The 24,376-nt window shown below is 44.9% G+C and overlaps 2 protein-coding genes across 4 annotated transcripts in view; both read left to right on the plus strand.

The window, feature by feature from the left end:
- Positions 1-24,376, plus strand: part of ca14 (carbonic anhydrase XIV) — a 95,171-nt gene that overhangs the window by 47,132 nt on the left and 23,663 nt on the right. The gene's annotated exons all lie outside the window — the stretch shown is intronic.
- On the plus strand, positions 1-24,376 carry LOC127179118 (uncharacterized). Its single transcript, XM_051132416.1, has 3 exons — positions 1-242; positions 583-611; positions 23,218-24,376. The coding sequence occupies exons 1-3, from the start codon at positions 117-119 to the stop codon at positions 24,314-24,316; spliced, it is 1,254 nt and encodes a 417-aa protein (XP_050988373.1). The 5' UTR covers positions 1-116; the 3' UTR covers positions 24,317-24,376.

The following is a 24,376-nucleotide window of genomic DNA, read 5'->3' on the forward strand; positions in this document are numbered from 1 at the left end:
TAAATAATACATTACAGTCTTACTCTGAGCATTTTAATAGACAAAAGGTTTTTTTAGAGCGATCATCCCGGGGCAGGAGCATCAACACTATTCCAACAACAGTGGAAAAAGACTCCATGGTTCCGTCATTTGACAGTAACTCTACTGTAGCCCGACATACAGAAGCTCTCTGTCAAACAGGCTTTTCACACCAGAGTGTCTTGGGTGCTCCTGCCCCAGGCATTTCTGCAGGAACAGCCATGGTGAGTTACTCTGATCTGTGTAGAATTAGTATGGAATTATATTACGTTTACATTTGAAAGGGTTTAAATTAAGATAGAAGAAGGCCTTAATCCAGAATCAGATTTCATTTCTAAAAAATGGCTTTCTAAAACACAGATTACATTTACTTTGCTGCTGGCATTTATGGAACTGGTTTGAGAATTCCTACTCATTTTTAAATACTTAAATACAACACTACTTTTTTATTATTATTATTATTATTTTATTTATTTATTTATTTATTTTTTGCTATGTTTGAGGTTTACACTGAGGTTAAAAATCATGCTAATGATTGGTTTTGATTCTCCTTTTTTATTATAGATGGAAAGCGAGCAAGATGAGGTCGGACGGTAAGAAACAATTTATATACCGAATATACACAGATTCTGTTCACTATTCACTTAAAATCATAGGGGTACTTAACATTTGTACATCAATTTAAAAAGTTACACATAGGTTCATAGAGGACAAAAGTGTTCATGTCCAAAAACTGTCATAAAAATTTGAAGCAAGACTTTTTAAAGAAGACCCTTGGCAGATTATTGTTGTAGTTAAAAAAGTTGGGGGGAAAAAAAGGAACCAAAAAAGTTATAGAGGTTTGATTTTATGAAAATTATTTATGAGCAAATTTAAAATAAAACATATATTTTATAAAACATGTTGACCGTAAAAATTGCTAGACAATCAAAGCCATAAATCTAAACAAGTTGTGTTCCAAATTGAAGTTGATATCTCAAGAAATTAGCATTTAGTAAGATTTTGTTTGGGTGCACTAACTTTTCCCATTAGATCCAGCAAAGCTCCACTGCTGCACACAGCTTTGGGATTTGTGATTCGCAGTTCAGAATAATTAAAAAAAAAAAATCTAGAACAAACATGCAAACCACATTCCATAACCACACTGACATCCATACCAACACGCTAGTGGTGCGCAGATGGCAGTTATATCCGCGGGCGCTGTGGATAATCCGCGGGTCGGGTAATAAAATGCATTCTGATTATTTGCGGGTGGGTCGCGGGTGAATGAGATAAATCAATAATGATGTTAATATATGAACTACATTTTCTAAAATATGACCTGTTTTAAATACATTTTTCATCAGGCAGACGATTTCATTGTCTGTGTCTATTTGCCTGTTCGAGAAGTTGCAGTGACAAAACCGGTGACATTCCAGATAGTTTGTGACATTGGTGACATTCCAGTTTGAAGGGAGTTACGCCTGTGTTAATGCTATTGAGTACAATAATATGCAGTGGTGTAGTGCAGTGTATGTGCAGGTGTCACTTCTAAATCCCCTCTGATGCGCATCATTCAGTAGTTTTTCATTAGACAAAATCATGACTGTCCACCACATACATTGCTAATTCAGTCGGATGAGAATAAATGCAAATATTCAGTAAAAACAGCCAGTAAAGACAGTGATGTGGCCAGGACCGTGGCGCTGGCTTTTTTTGAAGTATATTTGATGATTGTGCCTGATGTGCCCGCACCCGTTTGAGAAATGCTACATGTTCATATGTGAGAGCATGTCAGGGGGAGGTGCGCAGAGTGGTAAAACATTAATTATTATTTTGTTATTAGTACTAATTTGAATCAGTACATTATAATGAAAACAATACCTTAAAAATGAAAAGAAACTTTTTAAACTGGTGATCTCATGTATACTTTTCAGCCCAAAGATCCAGTATGAGTTCAAACAGTAAGTTCAGAACGGCTCTAATACAGAGAAAACGCAACTGATTTCATCAGACATTGCGGAGAGTCACGTCCAGATGTCAGTTAATGTAATTCTTTTCTTTTGGATTTGGCTTAAAAGCATGAGTGATTAACTATACAAGTGTGCAGCGTTGGGCAGATCGGCTGAACCAGTCTGCTGTTACAAAATGAACCATACATTCATCATATGAAAAACTAAGAATTAGAATAATTGTAATATGACGATTGGGTGCGGGTCGGATGTGGTTATCTAAATCAGAGAAAAATATAGGTGCGGATGGGTGGCGGGTGGATAATTTATTTGAAGCCGCTCCATTGGTTTTAGAATACAGCAAAAGCAGAAAACAGGAAAAAATTGAGTATTTGCTTTATATAACCTGAGAAAATGGCACCATCTGGTATATTTTTTTAAATGTTTAATTTTGAAGCGTTGCCAACAGATTGAAAGCCTATTAATGTGTTGTGATAAAGGCATGAACAAGTTTCTCCAAGTCTTGACTGGAAACAAAACATCTAATTCTTGCAATGTTTTTGAGATGATAAATACTTGCAATGTATGCTAAATTAAGTTACTGCTTTGACATGACTACTGAAACTAAGGTCTGACTCCAGAATCACACCAAGATTCCTAACTTGGTTTTTAGTTCTTTGACCCCTAGAGTCAAGGTATGCATTCACCTTATGAACTTCCTCTTTGCTTCCGAATGCAATGACTTCAGTTTTCTCCTTGCTTAACTGAAGGAAGTTCTGGCACATCCAACTGTTAATTTCATCAATGCATTGGCAGAGGGAATCAATGGGGCTGTAGTCATTTGGCGATAAGGCTAGGTAAATCTGGGTATCATCAGCATAGCTGTGATAGGCAATTTGGTTCTTATTATTTGACTTAGTGGGAGCATATACAGGCTGAATTGACCCTTGAGGGACTCCGCATGTCATGGATGTCCACTTAGACTTATGCTCTCCTATACTCACATAATAACCTCTCCCTTCTAAATATGACCTGAACCAATTGAAAGCCATCCCAGAAAGCCCGACCCAGTTTTCCAGTCTCTCTAGAAGAATGTTATGATCAACAGTGTCAAACGCAGCACTAGGATCTAGTAGTACCAGCACTGATATTTTGCAAGAATCAGAATTTAGGCAAATATAATTTATTATCTTAACGAGCGCCGTCTCTGTGCTGTGATGGGGTCAAAAACCAGATTGAAAATTCTCCAGGTTTCCATTTGAGTTTAAGTAGTTGTTCAACTGATTGAAAACTACCTTTTCAATAATCTTGCCTATAAAAGAAAGATTAGATATTGGTCTATAGTTGCTCAATATGGTGTTATCAAGATTACTCTTTTTCAGAAGGGGCTTAACAACTTCAGTTTTCAGGGAGTTTGGGAAAGTCCCAGAAAGAAGTGAGGTGTTCACCACTTCTAAGAGATCTGCTTCTAAACAGTTAAACACACTTTTGAAAAAAGATGTTGGAAGTGTGTCAAGGTTGCAGGTTGAGGATTTAAGGTGCTGTACTATTTCTTCCAAAGTTTTGCTATCAATTGCTTCAAAAACAAAGTGACTTCTCTTTGAAATTGCGGTTGTATCTGTCTAACCTCTGCATAACTTGAGGATGTGCTAATCACCTTTCTGATATTAATGATCTTCTCTGAAAAGAAGGAGGCAAAGTCATTGCATTTGCTGTCAGAGAGCATTTCACTGGGAATCTGACTTGGGGGTGGAGGGGTTTGTTAGTCTCTCAACAGTAGCAAAAAGAGTGCGAGTGTTGTTTAGGTTACTGTTTATAAGGTTTGAGAAGAACTTCTGTCTTGCTGTTGCTAGTTCCACATTGAAAGGCATGAAGGCTGTATTTATAGATGCTATAGTGAATTTCAAGTTTCATCTTCCGCCACATCCGCTCAGCTTTTCTGCATTGTCTTTTCATACTCTGTACTGCTGTTGATTTTCTCCAACATGATTTTTGTCTGCCAGTCGTCGTACTGACTTTCACTGGTGCAATGTCAATGACATTCTTAACTTTTAAGTTAAAGGACTCCAGGAGAAGATCAACAGAGTCTGCAGAAATGCTTGGCATTGAAGATATAGCCTTCATAAACAGCACACTAGTGTTTTCGTTAATACATCTCTTTCTGACAGAGACTGATCTAGATTCAGTGGTAGCAGAGATCAATATATTAAAGAAAATACAGAAGTGATCAGATAGTGCTACGTCCTTAATGACAATGGATGAAATGTTTAGACCCTTACTAATGAGTAAATCAAGAGTGTGTCCACGATTGTGTGTGGGTCCATGCACATGCCTATCAGGTCAAAAGTGTTTAAAACGGTTATTATTTCTTTTGTAGTTTTGATTTCTGCATTTTCTATGTGAAAATTGAAATCCCCTGCAATAGCAAAACAGTCAAACTTTGAGGAAATCATTGATAACAGTTCTGTGAACTCTTCAACAAAGGCTGGAGAGTATTTTGGAGGCCTGTAAATAATGATATATAGAATTCGTGGAGCACCTTTCAGCACAATCCCTAGATATTCAAAAGACAAGTACTGACCAAATGACACTTGCTTACATTGATAGACATCTTTAAATAGAGCAGCTACACCTCCACCTCTCCTAACAGCTCTGCAGACACTCATGAAAGTAAAGTTAGGAGGGGCTGTTTCATTGAGGACTGTTGCACTGCAGCTGTCTTCAAGCCATGTTTCAGTTAGAAACATAAAATCCAGGTTGTACGTGGTTATTAAGTCATTGATCAGAAATGATTTATTTTTTAGCGAGCGAATGTTTAAAAATGCTAGCTTGATGCCATTACTCTCTAGAGCAGTCTTAGTTTGATACCTAATTGATAACTGCAGATTAGATGGGTCAGCTGTACAGCTTGAGAAGGCCTTTGACTTTCTATCATGTGATAAAACAGAGATAGAGAAAGCTACAGGCACACTGGGTTCCCGCTTGTTATGTAAAAATTCCTGAGTGTTTTGATGCTATCGTAGCGGGGACCCGACACATATCACTGAGAGTTGTTATCAGTTGTTTTTGGTTCACCTACAGCAGATGGAGGAGGGTTTGGGCTCTGGCGTTGTGGCAGTGGCCGGAGAGCTCTTGAAGGAGGAGGAGGGCGAGCTGGGCCCACAGGCTTTGGTGGTTGTGGTGCCCGCCGTTTTTTAGTTGATATCTGGGGGCTTGCAGCAAAAGAGTGGGAGAGTCTGGTTCCAGCATATACAAGTTCCTCCATTTTCTGTGAGAAGCTTAGAAGTGGAGATGCTGGAGAGAGGGATAAGGTGTCTGGTGAGTGGGGCTCTGGCTCTGGTGTTTCCGGTGGATGAAATATATTGTCCTGGCTTTCCTGGCTGTTTACCAGAAAGTCGTCCTTCGGCGCTGAGTCTTGGAGCTGTTGTAGTACGTCACAGTCTGTCTGTGATGAGCTCTGTGGGCAGGGCTCAGCCGGGATGGTGTCCATGAGCAGTGTTTGTTGTGGCTGTGTGGCGTTGTCAGTGTCCTTGTGGGATGTGTCGACCACATGACGACTCTGAAGCTGATTTGAAGTCATGTGGTCACTCATACTTTGTCCAGGTGTGTGTGTGCCATTCATGTTGGGTGGACTGGCACATTCTACTGAAGGATGACGGAGTGAAAAATAAATGTTGTCCTTTAGCACTCTTGCACCAAGTTTGTTTGGGTGGAGGCCATCCAGTTTAAACAGTTGTCTATGGCCCCAGAAAAGATTGAAGTTGTCAATGAAGTTGACTCCTTTTAGACTGCAGGTTCTTTGTAGCCATGTATTCAGCCCGAGCAACCGTGAAAACATGTTAGTTCCCCTTGCTGGGAGTGGTCCACTGATGAACAGCTGAACTTCAAGTCTTCAAATTGTTTCGATGAGTTCACTGAAGTCCTTCTTTAGGAGTTTTGACTGCTCTTTCTGAATATCATTCTTCCCCACATGGATGATGATTCGATTTGCAGTCTTGTGCTTCATTAGTATGTTCCGAAGTTCCCTGTTCACATCAGAGACGGTTGCTTGAGGAAAGCAGCATGTAGTTGTAGTACTGCTACTGATATTTTTGATAATGGAGTCACCCACTATCAGAGTCCTGGGCTTGGCTGCACTCTGAGCTGAATACCGCTGTCTGTTCGACCTTGAGTGCCTGTTAGTAGTGATGTTAGCTGCTGGCTCATACGATCCATGTTCAGTCACATTTGGGAATTCTTCACCCACATTCATTAGTGCTTCAAATCTGTTCCCAAGCTGTATAGGAGGTGGTAAAATACCAGTTTTTGCGAGCCTTGTCATAGCCATATCTGGGGTAGAGGATGCTACCGCAGCAATACGAGACACTCGTGACAATCTGATGTCTCAAGTGCCTTTGGGTCTCGCTCACTGTTTGTGCCATCGATTAGTGTGTCGATCAGTTTCGGCTTGTTCCTCTACACTTATAAACTGTTGAGATTCACTGGGTTCACGGGACTCACTGGCTGTATGCTGAGGGGGTCCGTGATAATAGTCTGCTGAGTGTTCCACCTGTTTCGGAAGTCCAGCAAGTAACTTTGTTTCAAGAACCACAATCCTTTGTAGAAGTCTGTGGCAGTTTGTGCAGCAAGTAGATTCCAGAAGAGGCTGAAGAGGCATTTTCTTTCTCGTCTGTTGAAAGTAGGCAGCTGTGTTTTCCCATCTCCGGAATATAAACTGCTGACAGTGGGAGGCAAAGAGTCTCCTTTTTCGTAGTATTATTCCAGTTACGAAAAGTTTTTAATTTAGTGTTTGTGCCAAAAATGTGTTGTTTAAGCACTGTGCTGATCTGCTGAGGTTAAAATCTTAGAAAAGTCTGAGAAAAGTATATAAACAAGGAGCAAAGCGCAGAGCAGTAAGCAAAAGCGTCCGAACAGTAGCAAAGCCGGAAGCTAAAAAGACAAAAATGTCCATAAGGTCACACAAGTAAATACAGTTGAGATCAATAGTTTACATCCCCCTTTCAGAATCATTAAAATGTTAATTATTTTACCAAAATAAGAAGGATCCCAAGTTCGAGTCCCGGCTCATGGACCTTTTCGAATCCCATCCCCCTCTCTCTCACCCACTTCAGTTCCTGTCAAAACTATACTAAATAAAGGCATAAAACGCTAAATATAAATCTTAAAAAACAAACAAACAAACAAACAAAAAAACCTACTGTAACGTGGAGAGGGAGATGAAAGGCAACCGGATCCAAATGCAAGCTTTTATTTACAAGACGAGACAAAGACATGGTCGAACAGGCAGGGTCAGGACAACAGGGAATAACAACGAGGGAACAATTCGTAAAACGAGTGAGTAGTCCAAAAGGCAGGCGGCGAAACAGACGAGACGAAATGGCCAGGCGAGAAAGCTAAACACAGGGAACTAGGATCTTGGGAACTAGGGAACTAGGGAACTCAGGAACTAGGGAAACTCAGGAGCCTAGGAAACTACAATGAAAATGCCACAGAAATAACTACACTATAAACGTCTCGGTTACGTATGGTAACCCTCGTTCCCTGATGGAGGGAACGGAGACGTTGTGTCGAGTTAGTGTACGACACTAGGGGTCGCTCTTGAGAGCCCAAACACCTCTGACAGTTTTGAGAAAGGCCAATGAAAATTGGGTGTGCAGATTTGCATAGCTGGCCACGCCCCGGACATCCGGGTATAATAGGGCAGCGTGTGCATCTGCTCACTCGTTCTGATCTGAGGAGCCGAGTGTCTCAGCTCACTCAGAGGCGGACCAGAGATATGGCATGGGAGACACAACATCTCCGTTCCCTCCATCAGGGAACGAGGGTTACCATACGTAACCGAGACGTTCCCTATCTGTCGTACACTCCGAGTTGTGTCGAGTTAGTGTACGACACTAGGGGTCCCCGTAAAAACACGCCACATGTCTGGCCGCGTCACGAGTGATAAGCGCAAGTGTAACAGGGCAACGTGTTAACGTAAGTGCAGCTCACCTCGTCGTGACCATCCAATGTCCAAGACTGACCTGTTACAGCAGTGTCCCGCAGCCGGGCCTTCCTCAGTGGAGCGGCTGAGTGTCTTGAGAACGTTGGGGAAGTGCCGGTTTCCCGAAGGAAAGGCACTACGGAGTTCACAACCTGCCCAAAAGGGGGGGGTATAAAGTGACATCATTAAATATGAGACCTGAGGTGGGTCTTACACCCAGGGAGACAACCTGACTCAGGCCCTAGAGACAAACCTGTCTTCAGGGGAAAACACCGCACCACAGGAGTTATAGGTGGAAAATACACACATGGGGCCACTACATGAGGAGCCACTACATATGGGGTACAAATCCAACCAAGAGTTAGAGAAGTAACCATACCTTGCGTTGAGATTTCGTAACGAGTTCCTCCGCCAAACTCTGCTACATCAGGAGTGCCAATGATGGAATGGTGCCCAGGGTTCGCGTTCAGGAAACCTACTGAGACTCAAAGCGTAATCACCGTTAGGGGGGGGGAAGCGCTTTAGGCAAGCTCTACACCAGCCAGTGTGCAGAGTCAAGAATTTGTGTTCAAAACTCTAGGTGACACTGGCTCCAGGCGCAAATTATAAAATCTGGCAAATGTGTTAGGTGTAGCCCAACCTGCAGCTCTACAGATGTCTGTTAATGAGGCCCCATTTGCAAGGGCTGCCGAGGCAGCAACGCCCCTAGTCGAATGGACTCTTACCTCCAGAGGGCAGGGTAGGCCTCTGGCCCGGTAGGCCATCCAGATCACGTTTACCAGCCAGTGGGAGATCCTCTGCTTGGAGACAACTTTCCCCTTCTGCTGTCCTCCATAACAGACAAGAGCTGTTCCGAACATCTCAAGGGCTGAGTTTGTTCCATGTAGATGCGCAGGGCACGGACTGGGCATAACATAGGTCAGGTTGGGGTCATCCTCCTGAGAGGAATAGCTTGCAAGGTCATCACCTGATCTCTGAAGGGAGTGGTGGGGACCTTGGGCACGTATCCAGGCCGGGGTCTCAAGACAACGTGAGAATCCGCTGGTCCGAATTCCAGGCACGAACTGTTCACGGAGAGGGCCAGGAGGTCTCCCACTCTTGATGGAAGTGAGCGCAGTCAAAAAGAGCCGTCTTTAAGGAGAGAGCATCGAGTTCGACTGACTGAAGGGGCTCAATTGGATCTTGTTGTAGACCTTGGAGAACCACAGCAAGATCCCAAGAGGGGATAGATGGAGCGGCCGAGGAGGGTTCAGAGCTCCTCTCAGAAACCTGATACCGAATCGTGTTTCCCCACCGATCTGCCGCCCACCAGGTCATGGTTAGCTGATATGGCTGCGACATGAACCCTGAGTGTAGATGCAGATAGGTGCCTGTCCAGGCCCTTTTGGAGAAAGGATAACACTGATTCGATACCACAGCTCCATGGGTCCCTCCCGTGGGAAGAACACCAGTTCTCAAGATGCGCCACTTTAAGTCATACAGCCGTCAGGGGGCTCTTGCCTGTAGAAGTGTGTTTACCACTGAAGAAAAAGGTCTCTGAAGTCCCCCTGGTCGCGTACAGGGACCATAGGTGGAGGTTCCAAAGATTGGGGCGCGGGTGCCAGAATGTACCCTTCCCTTGAGAAAGGAGGTCCTCCCTCAGAGGAATGCGCCAGGGAGGGGCTGATGCCAGGAGCACCAGGTCTGAGAACCAGGTTCTGTTGGGCCAGAAGGGGGCCACCAAGAGAATCTGTTCCCTGTCCTCCCTGACTTTGCACAAAGTTTGTGCGATGAGGCTCACTGGAGGAAACGCATACTTGAGCCAGCCCCTCGGCCAACTGTGTGCTAGTGCGTCTAACCCGAGGGGGACCTCGGTCAGACCATGCCACAACTGGCAGTGGGTGGATTCCGGTGAGGCAAAGAGAACCATCTCTGCCTGGCCGAATCGATCCCAATCAGTTGGACCGACTGGGGGTGGAACCTCCACTCGCCTCCGAGCAAAACCTGTCATGACAGGGAATCGGCTATACGATTGGTTCCGCCCGGAATGTGAGTGGTACGTAGAGACTTGAGTCTGTGTTGACTCCAGAGCAGGAGATGGCGGGCTAGTTGTGACATGCGAAAGGAGCGTACATCGCCCTGGTGGTTGATGTAGGCCACAGTCGCAGTGTTGTCGGACCTGACCAACACATGCTTGCCCCGAATCCTAGGCCGGAACCTCCTCAGAGCTAGAAGCACTGCCAACAACTCCAGACAATTTATGTGCCAGAACAGTCGGGGGCCTGTCCAGACCCCAGAAGCTGCCTGCCCGTCGCAGGTGGCACCCCAGTCTATCTTGGAAGCATCTGTGGTGACAACGATGCGTCTGGACACTTGTTCCAAGGGGACACCTGACCATAGGAACACAATGTCTGTCCAAGGGCTGAGTGTCTGGCAACACGATGGTGTGATGTTCACACGGGATGTGCCCTGATGCCACGCCCACCTGGGGACTCGAGTATGAAGCCAGTGCTGCAGCGGTCTCATGTGCATCAAACCCAACGGCGTGACTGCGGCTGAGGATGCCATGTGCCCTAGGAGCCTCTGAACCTGTTTTAGGGGGACCGCTGACCGCATCGGAGTGTTGCCACACACCTCAGAACTGACTGTGCACGCTCTGGGAAGAGACGCGCAGACATACTAACCGAGTCCAGCTCTACGCCGAGAAAAGAGATCCTCTGTGCCGGGGAGAGTTTGCTCTTTTCCCAGTTGACCCGAGGTCCCAACTGGGCCAATGGTTGAGAACCATGTCCCTGTGTACGCAACCCATATCCCACGAGTGAGCTAGGAATAGCCAGTCGTCAAGATAATTGAGAATGCGGATGCCCACTTCCCTGAGGGGGGCAAGGGCAGCCCCCGCTACCTTCGTAAAAGGCGCAGGGCGGCAGGGATAGGCCGCAGGGGGAACCTTGTACTGATGAGCCTGATCTCGAAGACAGAGTCTTGGAGGATCAAGACATGATAGTACGTGTCGCTCAGGTCCAATGCCATCAACCAATCTTAAGCCCTGACACACAAGGAATGTGTGTTCAAGGGCTAATGTTTGAACGGGAGCTTGAGAAAGGGCCCGATTCAAAAACCTCTGTTTTAAGATTGGTATGAGTCAACCACCCATCTTGGTACAATGAAGTAGGGGTCGGCAAACCCTTTCCTTCATTTTGGCTGAGGGAATAGGATCTATTGCACCCTTCCCAGGGGGGCTGCGATCTCCACTGAAGGGACCATAGCATTCTTGCCCTGAGTCGATTTATAAGAGAATGCCGTAGACCTTAGCGGATGCCTTGCAACCTGAGTTGCATAGCCAAGTCAGGTAGTTCTGAGAAGGGTTAGGGTTAGGTCAGGTCTCAGGGAACTATACCCGACGTACCTGGAATGGGAATGTCGTGGCTGAATAAGGCAGAGAACACCGTGTTTGGAGATGAAGCCCCAAGAGCGCGGTGTGTCTTTGCCATTATGCAGAGTTTGTACCGAATCCATCTCTCATCCCCGAGAAGAACTAGAAGCCTAACGAGGGTTCTAGCAAGCCTAGCGACAAGCTTGTGTTGCCACCTTCCCACAAGATCTCTGACTGCTGGGCGGTCAGGACGGAGGCCCGGCTGTCGCGGGGCCTCAGGAGTTCTATAGGGGACCGTCCGTGGCGACGAACAGACAGGAGTAGTCGGGGGTAGAGGGCCAGAGCCCTGACCCGCGGCTCTGTCTGCTCCTACCGTGAAGGACTTTCGCTGCAAATTCTATCACGGTGTTGCCAGAAGGACCAACCTGGGAAATGGGGGGTAAGAAGCGGACTTCAAATTTCTCGCATTTCTGACAGGTGCAGCCACAGGTGGCATTCCTGGACCAACAAGTAGACATCGCCCTTCCTAGAGCGTGCGCCACGACTCACAGCTCTAGGTTGGAACCACCCTCGTACTGAGCTCGCAACGCCATGGCCTGAACGCCCAGAGGATGGCCGTGGTATGTAAGGCGGATGCAGCCTGTCCAGAAGCCATGTAAGCCTTGCCCGGAAGAACTTACAGGCCCTGAACGGGAGTTCTGGAAGGAATCCCACAAGCGGCGGTGATTAGCAGGGAGTACACTGCAATCGTCCCCTCCGCCTGGGGGAACCTCTGAAACCCCCTCGCTGGACCCCCATCGAGAGTGGTGAAGGAGGAGAAGTTGGTTTAACACGTTCTGACCATTTTTTTAAATGGGCTTTCCGCGATTTCACCGACTTCTCGTGCACTTCCGGGAAACAGACACTGAAAACGAGCGTACAGGTCGTTACCCAGATGTCTATTAACCAGCCCCTTCTTGGCTGCCCATTTCAGGCACGGCCGCCATTTTTTAGCATCCACCTCAAACTGAGAATCAGTCCCCCGTAGAGGCTTGCTCAGGTGAAGTTTCTGCTTTCAAATAGTTCACGCCCTTCCTTAGCGATGCTGGCGCTAACCATTTCCGCCCAATTAGGAGTTCTGAATAAGAAAGTCAGCTGTACTGAGACAGACTAACAAACTTGTCCGGAAACTCAATCGAGGGACGCACGAAGCGAGGGGTTTGCGGGGTTTTCACCTGGCAAAACCTTCCTTGCTTTGTAATGCTCGTCACCAACGCACATCGCAATGGCCTCGTACCCGGAAGTAGAAGGACCGGAGCGGGTAGCAGGCGGGAACGTAAGCATACGGCTCATGCGCCCAGGTCATGTTTTCGCCGGCAAAACATGAATCAACAACAAGCGTTGCATCGGCGTGAGAATCTCAACACTGAATACAACGGTCGTGTTGATTGTTTGGATCGAGGGACGCGAGGAGCGAGAGGTTTGCGGGGTTTTCACCCGGCAGAGCCTTCCCTGCTTCCTAATGCTCTTTACCGATGCACATCGCAACGGCCTCGTACCCGAAAGTAGAAGGACCGGAGTGGGAAGCAGTCGGAGTGAGCCGCGGCTTCACGTAAAGCACGTGGCTGACGAGCAAGCACGTCCATGATCGAGCTCTCGCAAGCAAAACATAAGTCAACAACAAGCGCTGCATCAGCGTGAGCATAACTCAACACTGAACACAACGGTCGTGTCGATCGTTTGGGAAGGTAAGCCGCAACCAGGATGACACGGAGGGAAAGATATGTTAACCAACACACAATCCTACCGTGCCAGCTCTATCAGAGAAATCACCCTTTTAGAAGGAAGATTGCTCTTCAAGATCGCCGTCGACGCACCCAGGGGACTCTCACAACACAGGCTGTGCTAGAGAGGGAGAGACCGCTGTCTGTGCTGCAGATCCAACGACGAGAGAGGTGAATGTTGCTGCATCTCACGCAGAGACGCTGCATTCGGCTCCGAAGAACAGAACGAGTGAGCAGATGCACACGCTGCCCTATTATACCCGGATGTCCGCGGCGTGGCCAGCTATGCAAATCTGCACACCCAATTTTCATTGGCCTTTCTCAAAACTGTCAGAGGTGTTTGGGCTCTCAAGAGTGACCCCTAGTGTCGTACACTAACTCAACACAACTCGGAGTGTACGACAGATAGGGAACCACAATACTCTGTGACTCACAGGGGGAAGGTCCAGGGCTTATATAGCACGCCTGATTGGCCACAGATGCTGACTCAATCAGCGCGATGGGTGACGGGATATGTAGTCCGGGGTGTAGTGTAACAGTCTATGTGATATGACAAGACGAGAGCAACATCTGGTGGTGAGCGGACCGAAGGTCACCGACCAGATTCATGACAGAGCCCTCCCCAAAAAGCGGCTTCCAGATGCTCCAACGCACCAACAGTCTAGGGGAGCGGTGGGGCGGGGGCGAGACAGGGTGAGAGTTGGAGGACCAGGTCCTTGTGGAGGACCAGGCGACTGAGGCAGGACCAGCAGGGCAGGCGGAGCTGGAGCCCACCAGGGCGGAGCAGGAGGCAGAGCAGGAGGCGCAGTAGCCCTCCAGGGTGGAGCAGGAGGCGCAGGAGACCTCCAGGGCGGAGCAGGAGGTAGAGCAGGAGGCACAGAAGCTCTCCAGGGAGGAGCAGGAGGCGCAGAACCCTCCAGGGTGGAGCAGGAGGTGCAGGAGCCCTCCAGGGCAGAGCAGGAGGCTCAGGAGCCCTCCAGGGTGGAGCAGAACAAGGAGAGAAGCAGAGAGTTCATAGGTGGCCCTTATGGCCGTGACAGGATGGGCAGAAAGTCCAAAGGGAAAGGCTGCCCCTTTCGGAGGTCCTGCAGCCAGAGCTGCCACCTCCAGGGGCACTGGCGCGAACTCGTGGAAGGACTCGGCAGTGAGTTCATGGAAGAACGCCGCCTCCTTAGGAGGTTCTACAGCTAATGCTGACACCTCTGGAGGCATTGGCACAGCTTGAGGCCTCTGGAGCTGACTCGTGGTTGGACGAGGCCTTTGGAGCAGACTTGTGATCAGACGAGACCTCTGGGGCAGACTTGTGAACAGACGAGTCCTCAGGGGCATTCTTGTGAACAGACGAGTCCTCAGGGGCATTCTTGTGAACAGACGTGACCTCAGGAGCACAGTGTGCAGCCCACACACACCAAATGGCAACCGCCATTAAGGGAAGAGCTGCAGCAGGTGGCAGGACCTCTTTAATGGTTTGATTAGGAGGAGCTGATGCCATTGGGATGTTTGTAGCCCGCACTGACACTAGTGGTGGGTCCAGCACGCTGGCCATCATGACAGGCCGTGACCTTGGGGTGTCAGACGAGACATGACTTGACTCTGGGCGGTCCGACGGGACGTGACTTGACTCAGGACGACCAGCTGGAACGTGACTTTGTTTGTGGAGATCAACTGAGACTTGACTTGGCTCATAGAGACCGGCTGTGGCTTGACCTGACTTGTGAAGATCAGTAGTAACTTGACCTGACTCATGGGGATCAGCAGTGATTTGACTTAGCTTGTGAAGATCAGCAGTGACTTGACTTGGCTCGTGAAGACCAGCGATGACTTGACTTGGTTCGTGAAGATCAACTGTGACTAGACCTGGTTCAGGAACGACAGCTTTGACTTTGCTTGACTCAGGAATGACAGCTGAGACTCTGCTTGACTCAGGAACGACTGCTGTGACTTTGCTTGACTCAGGAACAACTGCTGTGACTCTGCTTGACTCGGGAACGACAGCTGTAACTTTGCTTGACTCAGGAACGACAGCCGTAACTTGACTTGACACTGGAACAACAGCCGTATCTTGACTTGACTCTGGAACAACAGCTGTAGCTTGACTTGATTCTGGAACAACAGCCGTAGCTTGACTTGACTCTGGAACAACACCTGTAGCTTGACTTGACTCTGGAACAGCAACTGTATCTTGACCTGACTCGGAAGCTTGACTTGACTCTGGAACAACAGCTGTAGCTTGACTTGACTCTGGAACAACAGCTGTAGCTTGACTTGACTCTGGAACAACAGCTGTAGCTTGACTTGACTTTGGAACAACAGCTGTAGCTTGACTTGACACTGGAACAACAGCTGTAACTTGGCTTGAGTCAGGAAACACAGCTGCAACTTGACTTGACTCGGGAAACACAGCTGTAGCTTGACTTGACTCTGGAACAGCAGCTGTAACTTGGCTTGAGTCAGGAAACGCAGCTGCAACTTGGCTTGACTCGGGAAATGCAGCTGCAACTTCACTTGACTCTGGAAACACAGCTTTAGCTTTGCTTGGCTCAGGGGTAGCAGCTGTGACGTAACAGAGCTCTGTTTTCGCCGCCATTTTGTGAACGGGCTCCGTCGTCGCCTTCATAACATGAGCACGCACCGCCGCAGCCGCCATTTTGTGAACGGGCACTGCCGTCGCCGTCATTGCATGAGTGTGCTCCGGCGCGGCCGCCATCTTGCGAACAGGCTCCACTGTAGCCACCATTATGGGAGCTGATTGCGCGGCTGGCATTACCGGGATGTCGCGTTCCTCATCCGTGACATCCATGGTAAACGATGAGCCCGCAGTGAGCAAAGCATAGTCCAAGAAAGCAGCTAGAGATGAACGCGGACCCTCGTGTCTCAACCTCACCCTTAATGGCTGATTTATACCATCACAGAAAATTTCTATAATAATAAAGTCCGGGAGATCTGAATGGTTAAAAATGGCCAGGAATTCACGGATGTGCTGTTCTAGTGTACGTGGTCCTTGTTTTAGACTGAATCCGGGTTGTGTCCATACCCGTACTGTGTCCGTGGGTGAAGATGCTAGATCCTTGTGTGACAGAGTATTCTGTAATGTGGAGAGGGAGACAAAAGGCAAGCGGATCCAAATGCAAGCTTTTATTTACAAGACGAGACAAAGACATGGTCGAACAGGCAGGGTCAGGACAACAGCAAACAGGCATATATGGAGCAAGACACTAGAATAGTCAGAGAGGCAGGTGTGGGTCGATACGGGGCGAACTTAATCCGAGGGGGCAAGGAAAAATGGAAAATGAGGGTGAAATATTAAATTTCAAATAAAAATACACACCTGTGCCAAACTTTATGCAGTTGGCATTAACAAAATGATCAAAAAAAAAAAACAAAAAAAAAAACAAAGCTGAAAAAGACAAAAATGTCCATAAGGTCACACAAGTACATACAGTTGAGGTTAAAAGTTTACATCCCCCTTTCAGAATCATTAAAATGTTAATTATTTTACCAAAATAAGAAGGATCATACAAAATGCATGTTATTGTTTATTTATAAATTCAACTATTATTTTCTCTTGTGGTTTATATATAAACATCTTTTATGTGAAATATCTTATTTAGGTCAGCACTAAATAAACAATAACATGCATTTTAAATGATCCCACTTATTTTGGTAAAATAGTTAACATTTTAATGTTTCTTCTGAAAGGGGGATGTAAACTTTTGACCTCATCTGTATTTTATGTCAAGACTACAATGTCCAGCACCGTTGCACTTCACGCAAAAACGTTGATTTATTTTTTATTTTTAAAATTGCTTACACAGTTTTTGAATCTATGGCTTCTTTTCTCTAAATTCTACACAGAAAACCACAAAACATGCATGCAACATGCAAAACATTGCAAAAGCAAACACTTAATTTAAAAGCTACTTTAACACTTTTGGTGTTTTTGCATAGTAACTTTACACAAAAACTAATTAGCCATACACACCAAACTACACACATGGATATGACCAATGTAACACCAACACGATATCTTGAGTTTGAGTTTGTCACAGCGCTCACACATACATGTATTTGTGTTTTATTATATTGTTTTATTATATGTGCCCTCTAGAAGCATACATTCTGCAAATGAACTTCACTTTATTGTTCATCCCAAAGAGGCACAAAATCACTTTTACAGACGTTCACATTAAATGTCCCCTCCTGGTGGAATGACCTGCCCAACTCAATCTGAGCAGCTGAGTCCTTAGCCATCCTCAAGAATCAGCTAAAAAGACATCTTTATTTGACCCTCTAATTCTAGCACTCTCTATTCTAATTCTGTTCTAATGGTATTAATTTACTAACTGCTTGTTTTCTTAAAAAACAAACAAACAAAACACTAACACTATCTATTCTAATCTTTTTGTATTCTATATATTTGTTTTCTTTTTATTTATTATTCAATTAACAAAAAAAAAAAAAAAAAAAAAAAAAAATCTAACTGTTGTAACCAAACACAATTTTGGACCCAAAAGCAGAACACAGACTAAAAATGATGCAAATAAAATTAATTTATTGCCAGAAGTCAAGCAACACAATCCATATCCCATTTGCTGTTGAAGATTAATGGCTGAAGTGAACTGGAAACAAAACAGGCCAAAGATGCGTTGGTAGAGCTGAGAGAGTAGATTGTTTGTCGGGCGTGGCAGGCAGATGGCAGGATGAATGCAAGTGGAGTTAGGTCTAAAACACAGGAGAAATAAAATTAGAACTCCAACAAAACACAACACAAAAACTGGTCTAAAGACTGGCCTTAGCGTAGTACCACATAGGCAAACTGAACGATCTGGCAGAGAATGACTGAAGACCCAGGGTTTAAATACTGGAGGCAGATGAGTTGATTGGCAACAGGTGCTTCGCATTCAGCAATCAGCCACAGAGAGGAGTGTGTATTCATGCCCCAGGCCACACCAATTCACAAACACACAAGCACAGACACAAACACAAAAAAAAAAGAGAAACACAGCTGGCCAAAAAAAATCCAAATCCTAACAGTACCCCCCTCTCAATGGGAGCCTCCAGGCGACCTGCCAGGCTTGTTGGGGTGGGCTTGATGAAAGTCCCTAATAAGAGAGGGATCCAAGATGAAGGAGCGGGGCACCCAAGTCCGCTCCTCAGGTCCATATCCCTCCCAATCTACCAGGTATTGCAGCCCTCGTCCCCGACGACGGACATCCAACAGTCGTCTCACTGTGTAAACAGGATTATCATCCACAACCCGGGCGGGAGGAGGGGGATTGGTTGGAGGGCAAAGTGGACTGACCTTAACTGGTTTTAACTGAGAGACATGAAATGAGGGATGAATTTTCATAGCTTTAGGCAGTTTGAGTCTGACAACAGAGGGGTTAATAACTCTCTCAATTTCAAAAGGGCCAAGATAACGAGGAGAAAGTTTTTTAGAATCTGTCTTTAAAGGAATGTCTTTAGAAGAAAGCCAAACTTTCTGACCTGGTTGGTATATGGGTGCAGGAATTCGATGACGGTCAGCAAGGTGGCGATTCCGATCAGATGAACGAAGCAGGGCAGACCGGGCTTCCCTCCATATCTTACTGCAGCGACGGATATGGACTTGAACTGATGGAACAGCAATATCATTTTCCTGTACTGGAAACAAAGGAGGCAAATATCCCAAAGAACACTCAAATGGAGACATACCAGTAGCTGAGCTGGACAGGGAATTATGAGCATATTCAATCCAAGTGAGGTGGGAACTCCAAGACGAGGGATTATTCATAGCCACACACCGTAATGCTGCTTCCAACTCCTGGTTAACCCGCTCTGCTTGCCCATTAGACTGAGGATGAAAGCCCGAAGACAAACTTACAGTGGCACCAAGCGCATGGCAAAAGGCTTTCCAAACTTGAGATGTAAATTGGGGCCCACGGTCTGAGACAATATCCAGAGGAATGCCATGAAGACGAAAAACATGCTGGACAAGAAGGTCAGCGGTCTCACGAGCTGTGGGCAATTTAGGGAGAGCCACAAAATGCGCTGCTTTAGAAAAACGGTCCACAATAGTAAGTATGGTGTTGTTGCCTTGTGAGGTAGGCAGTCCAGTAATAAAATCTAGAGCAATGTGTGACCAGGGGCGACTGGGAATAGGTAACGGTCGAAGCAAACCAGCCGGGGGAAGATGTGAAGTTTTCCCACGTGCACACACAGAACAGCCATTGACAAATTCTCGAGTATCTTTGTCCATAGTAGCCCACCAGAAATGTCGTTTAAGGAGGTCTAGAGTGCGACAGGAACCAGGATGACAGGCAAACCGGGAAGCATGGGCCCACTGGAGAACCTTGGAACGTACAATTTCCCAAGTGATAGCGGCAACCACACAGGAAAAAGGGAGAATGGTTTCAGGACTCGATGGTTCCTCTTCAGGCACAAACTGTCGTGAAAGTGCATCTGGTTTAACATTCTTTGAGCCAGGGCGATAAGTGAGGGAAAAATTAAAGCGACTGAAAAATAGGGCCCAACGTGCCTGTCTAGGATTTAGACGCTTAGCAGTTTGTATGTAGGCCAAGTTTTTAATGGTCAGTCCATACCAAAAATGGTTGTTCACTTCCCTCAAGCCAATGTCTCCAATGTTCCAAGGCTAACTTCACTGCCAATAATTCCCGGTTCCCCACATCATAATTACGTTCAGCAGTGCTCAAGCGACGAGAAAAAAAAAGCACAAGGGTGAAGTTTCTGATCCGTGACCGAACGCTGGGACAAAATAGCTCCTACACCAGAGTCCGAAGCATCCACTTCCACTATGAACTGCCGGGAGGGATCTGGCTGAATAAGCACAGGAGCTGAGGTGAACAATTCTTTCAATTTGACAAAGGCCCGATCAGCCTCCTGAGTCCACTTAAAAGGTGTAGAAGAAGAAGTGAGGCTAGTGAGAGGAGCTGCCACACGACTGTAATCCCTTATAAAACGGCGATAAAAATTGGCAAAGCCCAAAAATCGTTGCAGCTGTTTAAGAGTGATAGGTTTTGGCCATTCAATCACTGCCTGGATCTTCTCTGGGTCCGTCTTCACCTGCCCGCCCTCAATCACATATCCCAAAAAGTTGACAGAACTGACATGAAATTCACACTTCTCCGCTTTTACAAACAGTTTGTTTTCGAGAAGCCTTTGCAGAACTAGACGAACATGGCTGATGTGTTCAGAGAGGGTGTGGGAGAAGATTAGAATGTCATCCAGATATACAAATATGAAGCGATTAAGAAAGTCTCTGAGGACATCATTGACCAACGCTTGAAACACTGCTGGAGCATTTGTAAGTCCAAAGGGCATCACCAGATATTCAAAATGTCCAAGTGGTGTGTTAAAGGCAGTCTTCCATTCATCCCCTTCTTTTATTCTGACCAGATGGTAAGCATTCCGCAAGTCCAGTTTAGTAAACACAGTGGCTCCATGAAGGAGATCAAATGCTGAGTTAATAAGAGGTAAGGGATATTTGTTCTTAATGGTTATGTTATTGAGACCACGGAAATCAATACAGGGGCGTAGCGTGTGATCTTTCTTTGCCACAAAAAAAAAATCCAGCCCCAAGGGGAGAGGAGGAGGACCTAATTAAACCAGCAGCTAGGGAATCATGGATATATTTTTCCATAGCCTCCCTTTCAGGTCGAGAAAGGTTGTACAGTCTACTAGTAGGCAGAGGAGCTCCAGGAAGCAGATCTATTGAGCAGTCATATGGACGGTGGGGTGGCAGGGTAAGGGCCTGATCCTTACTGAAAACAGCACCAAGGTCATGGTATTCAGAAGGAATAATAGACAGATCAGGAGGTTCTGAGATGGAAACAGGTAGAATGTCCTCAACTGGTGGAAGGGCAGATTGCAGGCAGGAGGAATGGCAGGGTAAACTCCAATTCACCACCTTTCCTGAAGACCAGTCAATATTTGGATTGTGAAGTCTCAACCATGTGTGTCCTAAAACCAGAGGAGAAATTGGAGAGGAAATAATGTTTAGCTGAATGTACTCACGATGATTACCAGAGAGAACTAGAAGTAGGGGAACTGTACGATGAGTGATCTGTGCCAGGAATTTTCCATCTAATGCATTAACTGAGATGGGCGAGTCCAATGGCACGGTGAGAATTCCAGCCTGGGAAGCAAATTTTGCATCAAGAAAACTGTCATCGGCCCCAGAATCCACGAGAGCTAACAAAGGAAGACACTTCTGATTAATACACAAACTTGCTTGTAATTGCAGACGATGAGGAGACACAGAGGAAGAGGTAGTTTGGCTCACCAGTAACCCCTCATTTACTGGCGAGCCCTTTCTTTTGGCCGAAGAGGACAAGTGGCAAGGAAATGGCCCAGGTTACCACAATAAATGCATTCACCCGCCTTTAATCTCCGAAGGCGTTCAGCTGGTGTAAGATGAGCCCTACCCAACTGCATGGGTTCATCTCCTGGTGTAGGGTTTGCAGAAGCATGGGTACTAGATGGTAATTCAGTTACATCCTTAGCCAGAGACCAGGTAGTGGAACGAGGAAAGGTTGAGGAGTTAGCATTACTAACCTTTTCTCTGCGACATTCTCTGAGGCGGTTATCTAAAGTTATGGAGAGAGAAACAAGAGAATCTAGTGAGTCACATCTGTCTTTAACAGCCAATTCATCTTTAATCCGATCACTGAGTCCATTTAGAAACAGCTCCTGAAGAGATACATCATTCCATCCAGACTCTGCAGCGATAATCCGAAACTCCACAGAATACTCAGCCACACTTCTGGAACCCTGACGAAGAGATAGCAGACGCTTGGCCGCTTCCTTTCCATGAACTGGATGGTCGAAAATCTTCTTTAATTCAGCAGTGAAAGAGGAAAAATTAAATTGAGCACTTTGACTGTCCCAAACAGCCGTGGCCCATGCTAACGCATTTCCTCGCAACAGTCCCATAATATAAGAGATCTTAGCTTCATCCGTAGAATATGTCAGTGGCCGCTGGCCAAACACTAAAGAACACTGAAGCAAAAAGGACTTACACTTTCCCAAGTCACCAGAATATGGTTCAGGATCAGGAACATGAACCTCACGTGAAGGATGAGCAGTCTGACGAGATGGTACTGGTGGGGCTGCAGAAGCGGGTTGATTGGACTGAGCACTGGTAGACCACTGAGCAAGCAGAGAAGAGATTTCATTTAGTTTACTACTCATATGAGAAATCTGAGCTGCCATAACTTGGTTACTCTCTGTTAGATTCCGAAGCTGAAGATCATGCTGTCCCAGGAGTGCACCTTGACCAGAGAGAGCTTTGTGAACTGGATCTGTTTCTGCTGGGTCCATAATTTGGCCAGATCGTTCTGTTGTAACCAAACACAATTTTGGACCCAAAAGCAGAACACAGACTAAAAATGATGCAAATAAAATTAATTTATTGCCAGAAGTCAAGCAACACAATCCATATCCCATTTGCTGTTGAAGATTAATGGCTGAAGTGAACTGGAAACAAAACAGGCCAAAGATGCGTTGGTAGAGCTGAGAGAGTAGATTGTTTGTCGGGCGTGGCAGGCAGATGGCAGGATGAATGCAAGTGGAGTTAGGTCTAAAACACAGGAGAAATAAAATTAGAACTCCAACAAAACACATAACACAAAAACTGGTCTAAAGACTGGCCTTAGCGTAGTACCACATAGGCAAACTGAACGATCTGGCAGAGAATGACTGAAGACCCAGGGTTTAAATACTGGAGGCAGATGAGTTGATTGGCAACAGGTGCTTCGCATTCAGCAATCAGCCACAGAGAGGAGTGCGTATTCATGCCCCAGGCCACACCAATTCACAAACACACAAGCACAGACACAAACACAAAAAAAAAAGAGAAACACAGCTGGCCAAAAAAAAATCCAAATCCTAACACTAACACTAGCTTGCTCTATTCTTTTTCTACTCTATTTGCTTTTCTTTTTATTTATTATCTAATTTTAAAAAAAGCAAAGAAAACTACACGTAAATAACAGAAATAACAGCAAAATGTTAGATTAATCTGTTAATTATAAAAGATGAAAAACTTAATGCTTAATGCTATATCCAAGACTCTCTTTGTCTATATATACGGTTATCAACTGTGTGAAATTATTAATATAATCTACAATAATTTGTTTATTCATGTGATTTCACTCTTTTTTTTTTTTTCAGGATGAAGGAGTTTTCGCAGGATGGAGAGAAGCTGGATGAGGGGTGGATAAAAGAAAATGGAGAAGACACTATAGATTTTATTGATTTGAGTTGCAGGATGTTTTATTTACTAAAAGTAGTTAATCGAATGAATTTAAATTTTCCTTATTATTTTAATTTTAATATTTTTCTTAAAAATAAGCTTTTTCCTATTAATCAAAGCATGTCTTCTAAAATATCATATTTTATAAAGCACTTTAAAATCAATGAAAAGGTTGATTTTAACAGTCAGTTTGCATTTGCAGTAATAGAATATAAAACATTTATATTAAAAGGACCTTTTATACCACAAACTGTTGGTCAGATTAGAAAATATTATGTTAAACATCACAGTGAATATCAATGCATACATCATTTAAAACAAAAAATTAAGCTTATGAAGAAAAAGAAAAATATAAAAACTATTTATATATTTACAAAATATAGTCCCTGTTTTGGCATAAAAGGCAATTTGTGTCCTTGTATGACTCAACTAGCTAATTTCTCTAAAGAAATGTATGATAAATATAATATAGATGTTATTATTACTTTCCAGGACATTTATGGTGCAACGGGAAGTATAGCAGAAACAATACAAAAAATGGTAAAACTACCAATGAGTAATAATGATAAAGATTCTATTTATATTGAGAGATTAATAAATAAAGTTAAAAAACAATATCCTAAATCAAAATATAAATATGTTCTGGGAGATAAAGAGCAAAAACATATCAAAAGAGATATAATAAAAAAAATTAAGAAAATTAATCCATGTGTAGGAATTGAGATAAAAATGATATTTCCTAGTAATCCATGTTCATTACATGAGTTTGAGAGTTTCATACAACAACAAACAAATAATATAAACAGACAACTAAAAAAATATAATTTTACTAAGGAAAATATGAAATATATTTGTTCACTTTTTCATTCTAAGTGTTGTGAACTAGTTGATTATAAACGGTTTATATATAAGAAGATCAGTGACTATATTAACACTATTGCTGTTGCATTAGCTCATAAAGATATAAAAGCCAACTTAAACAATTTTACTCTGGAAAGAATAGAATTAAATTTTTAAATTTTGAATAATTGTGGTGCACGTGTGTTACTATGCAGATATAATTTTTCTGCATTTTTT

This window comes from Labeo rohita, chromosome 16 (assembly GCF_022985175.1).
Source record: "Labeo rohita strain BAU-BD-2019 chromosome 16, IGBB_LRoh.1.0, whole genome shotgun sequence".
NCBI classification, from domain to species: domain Eukaryota; kingdom Metazoa; phylum Chordata; class Actinopteri; order Cypriniformes; family Cyprinidae; genus Labeo; species Labeo rohita.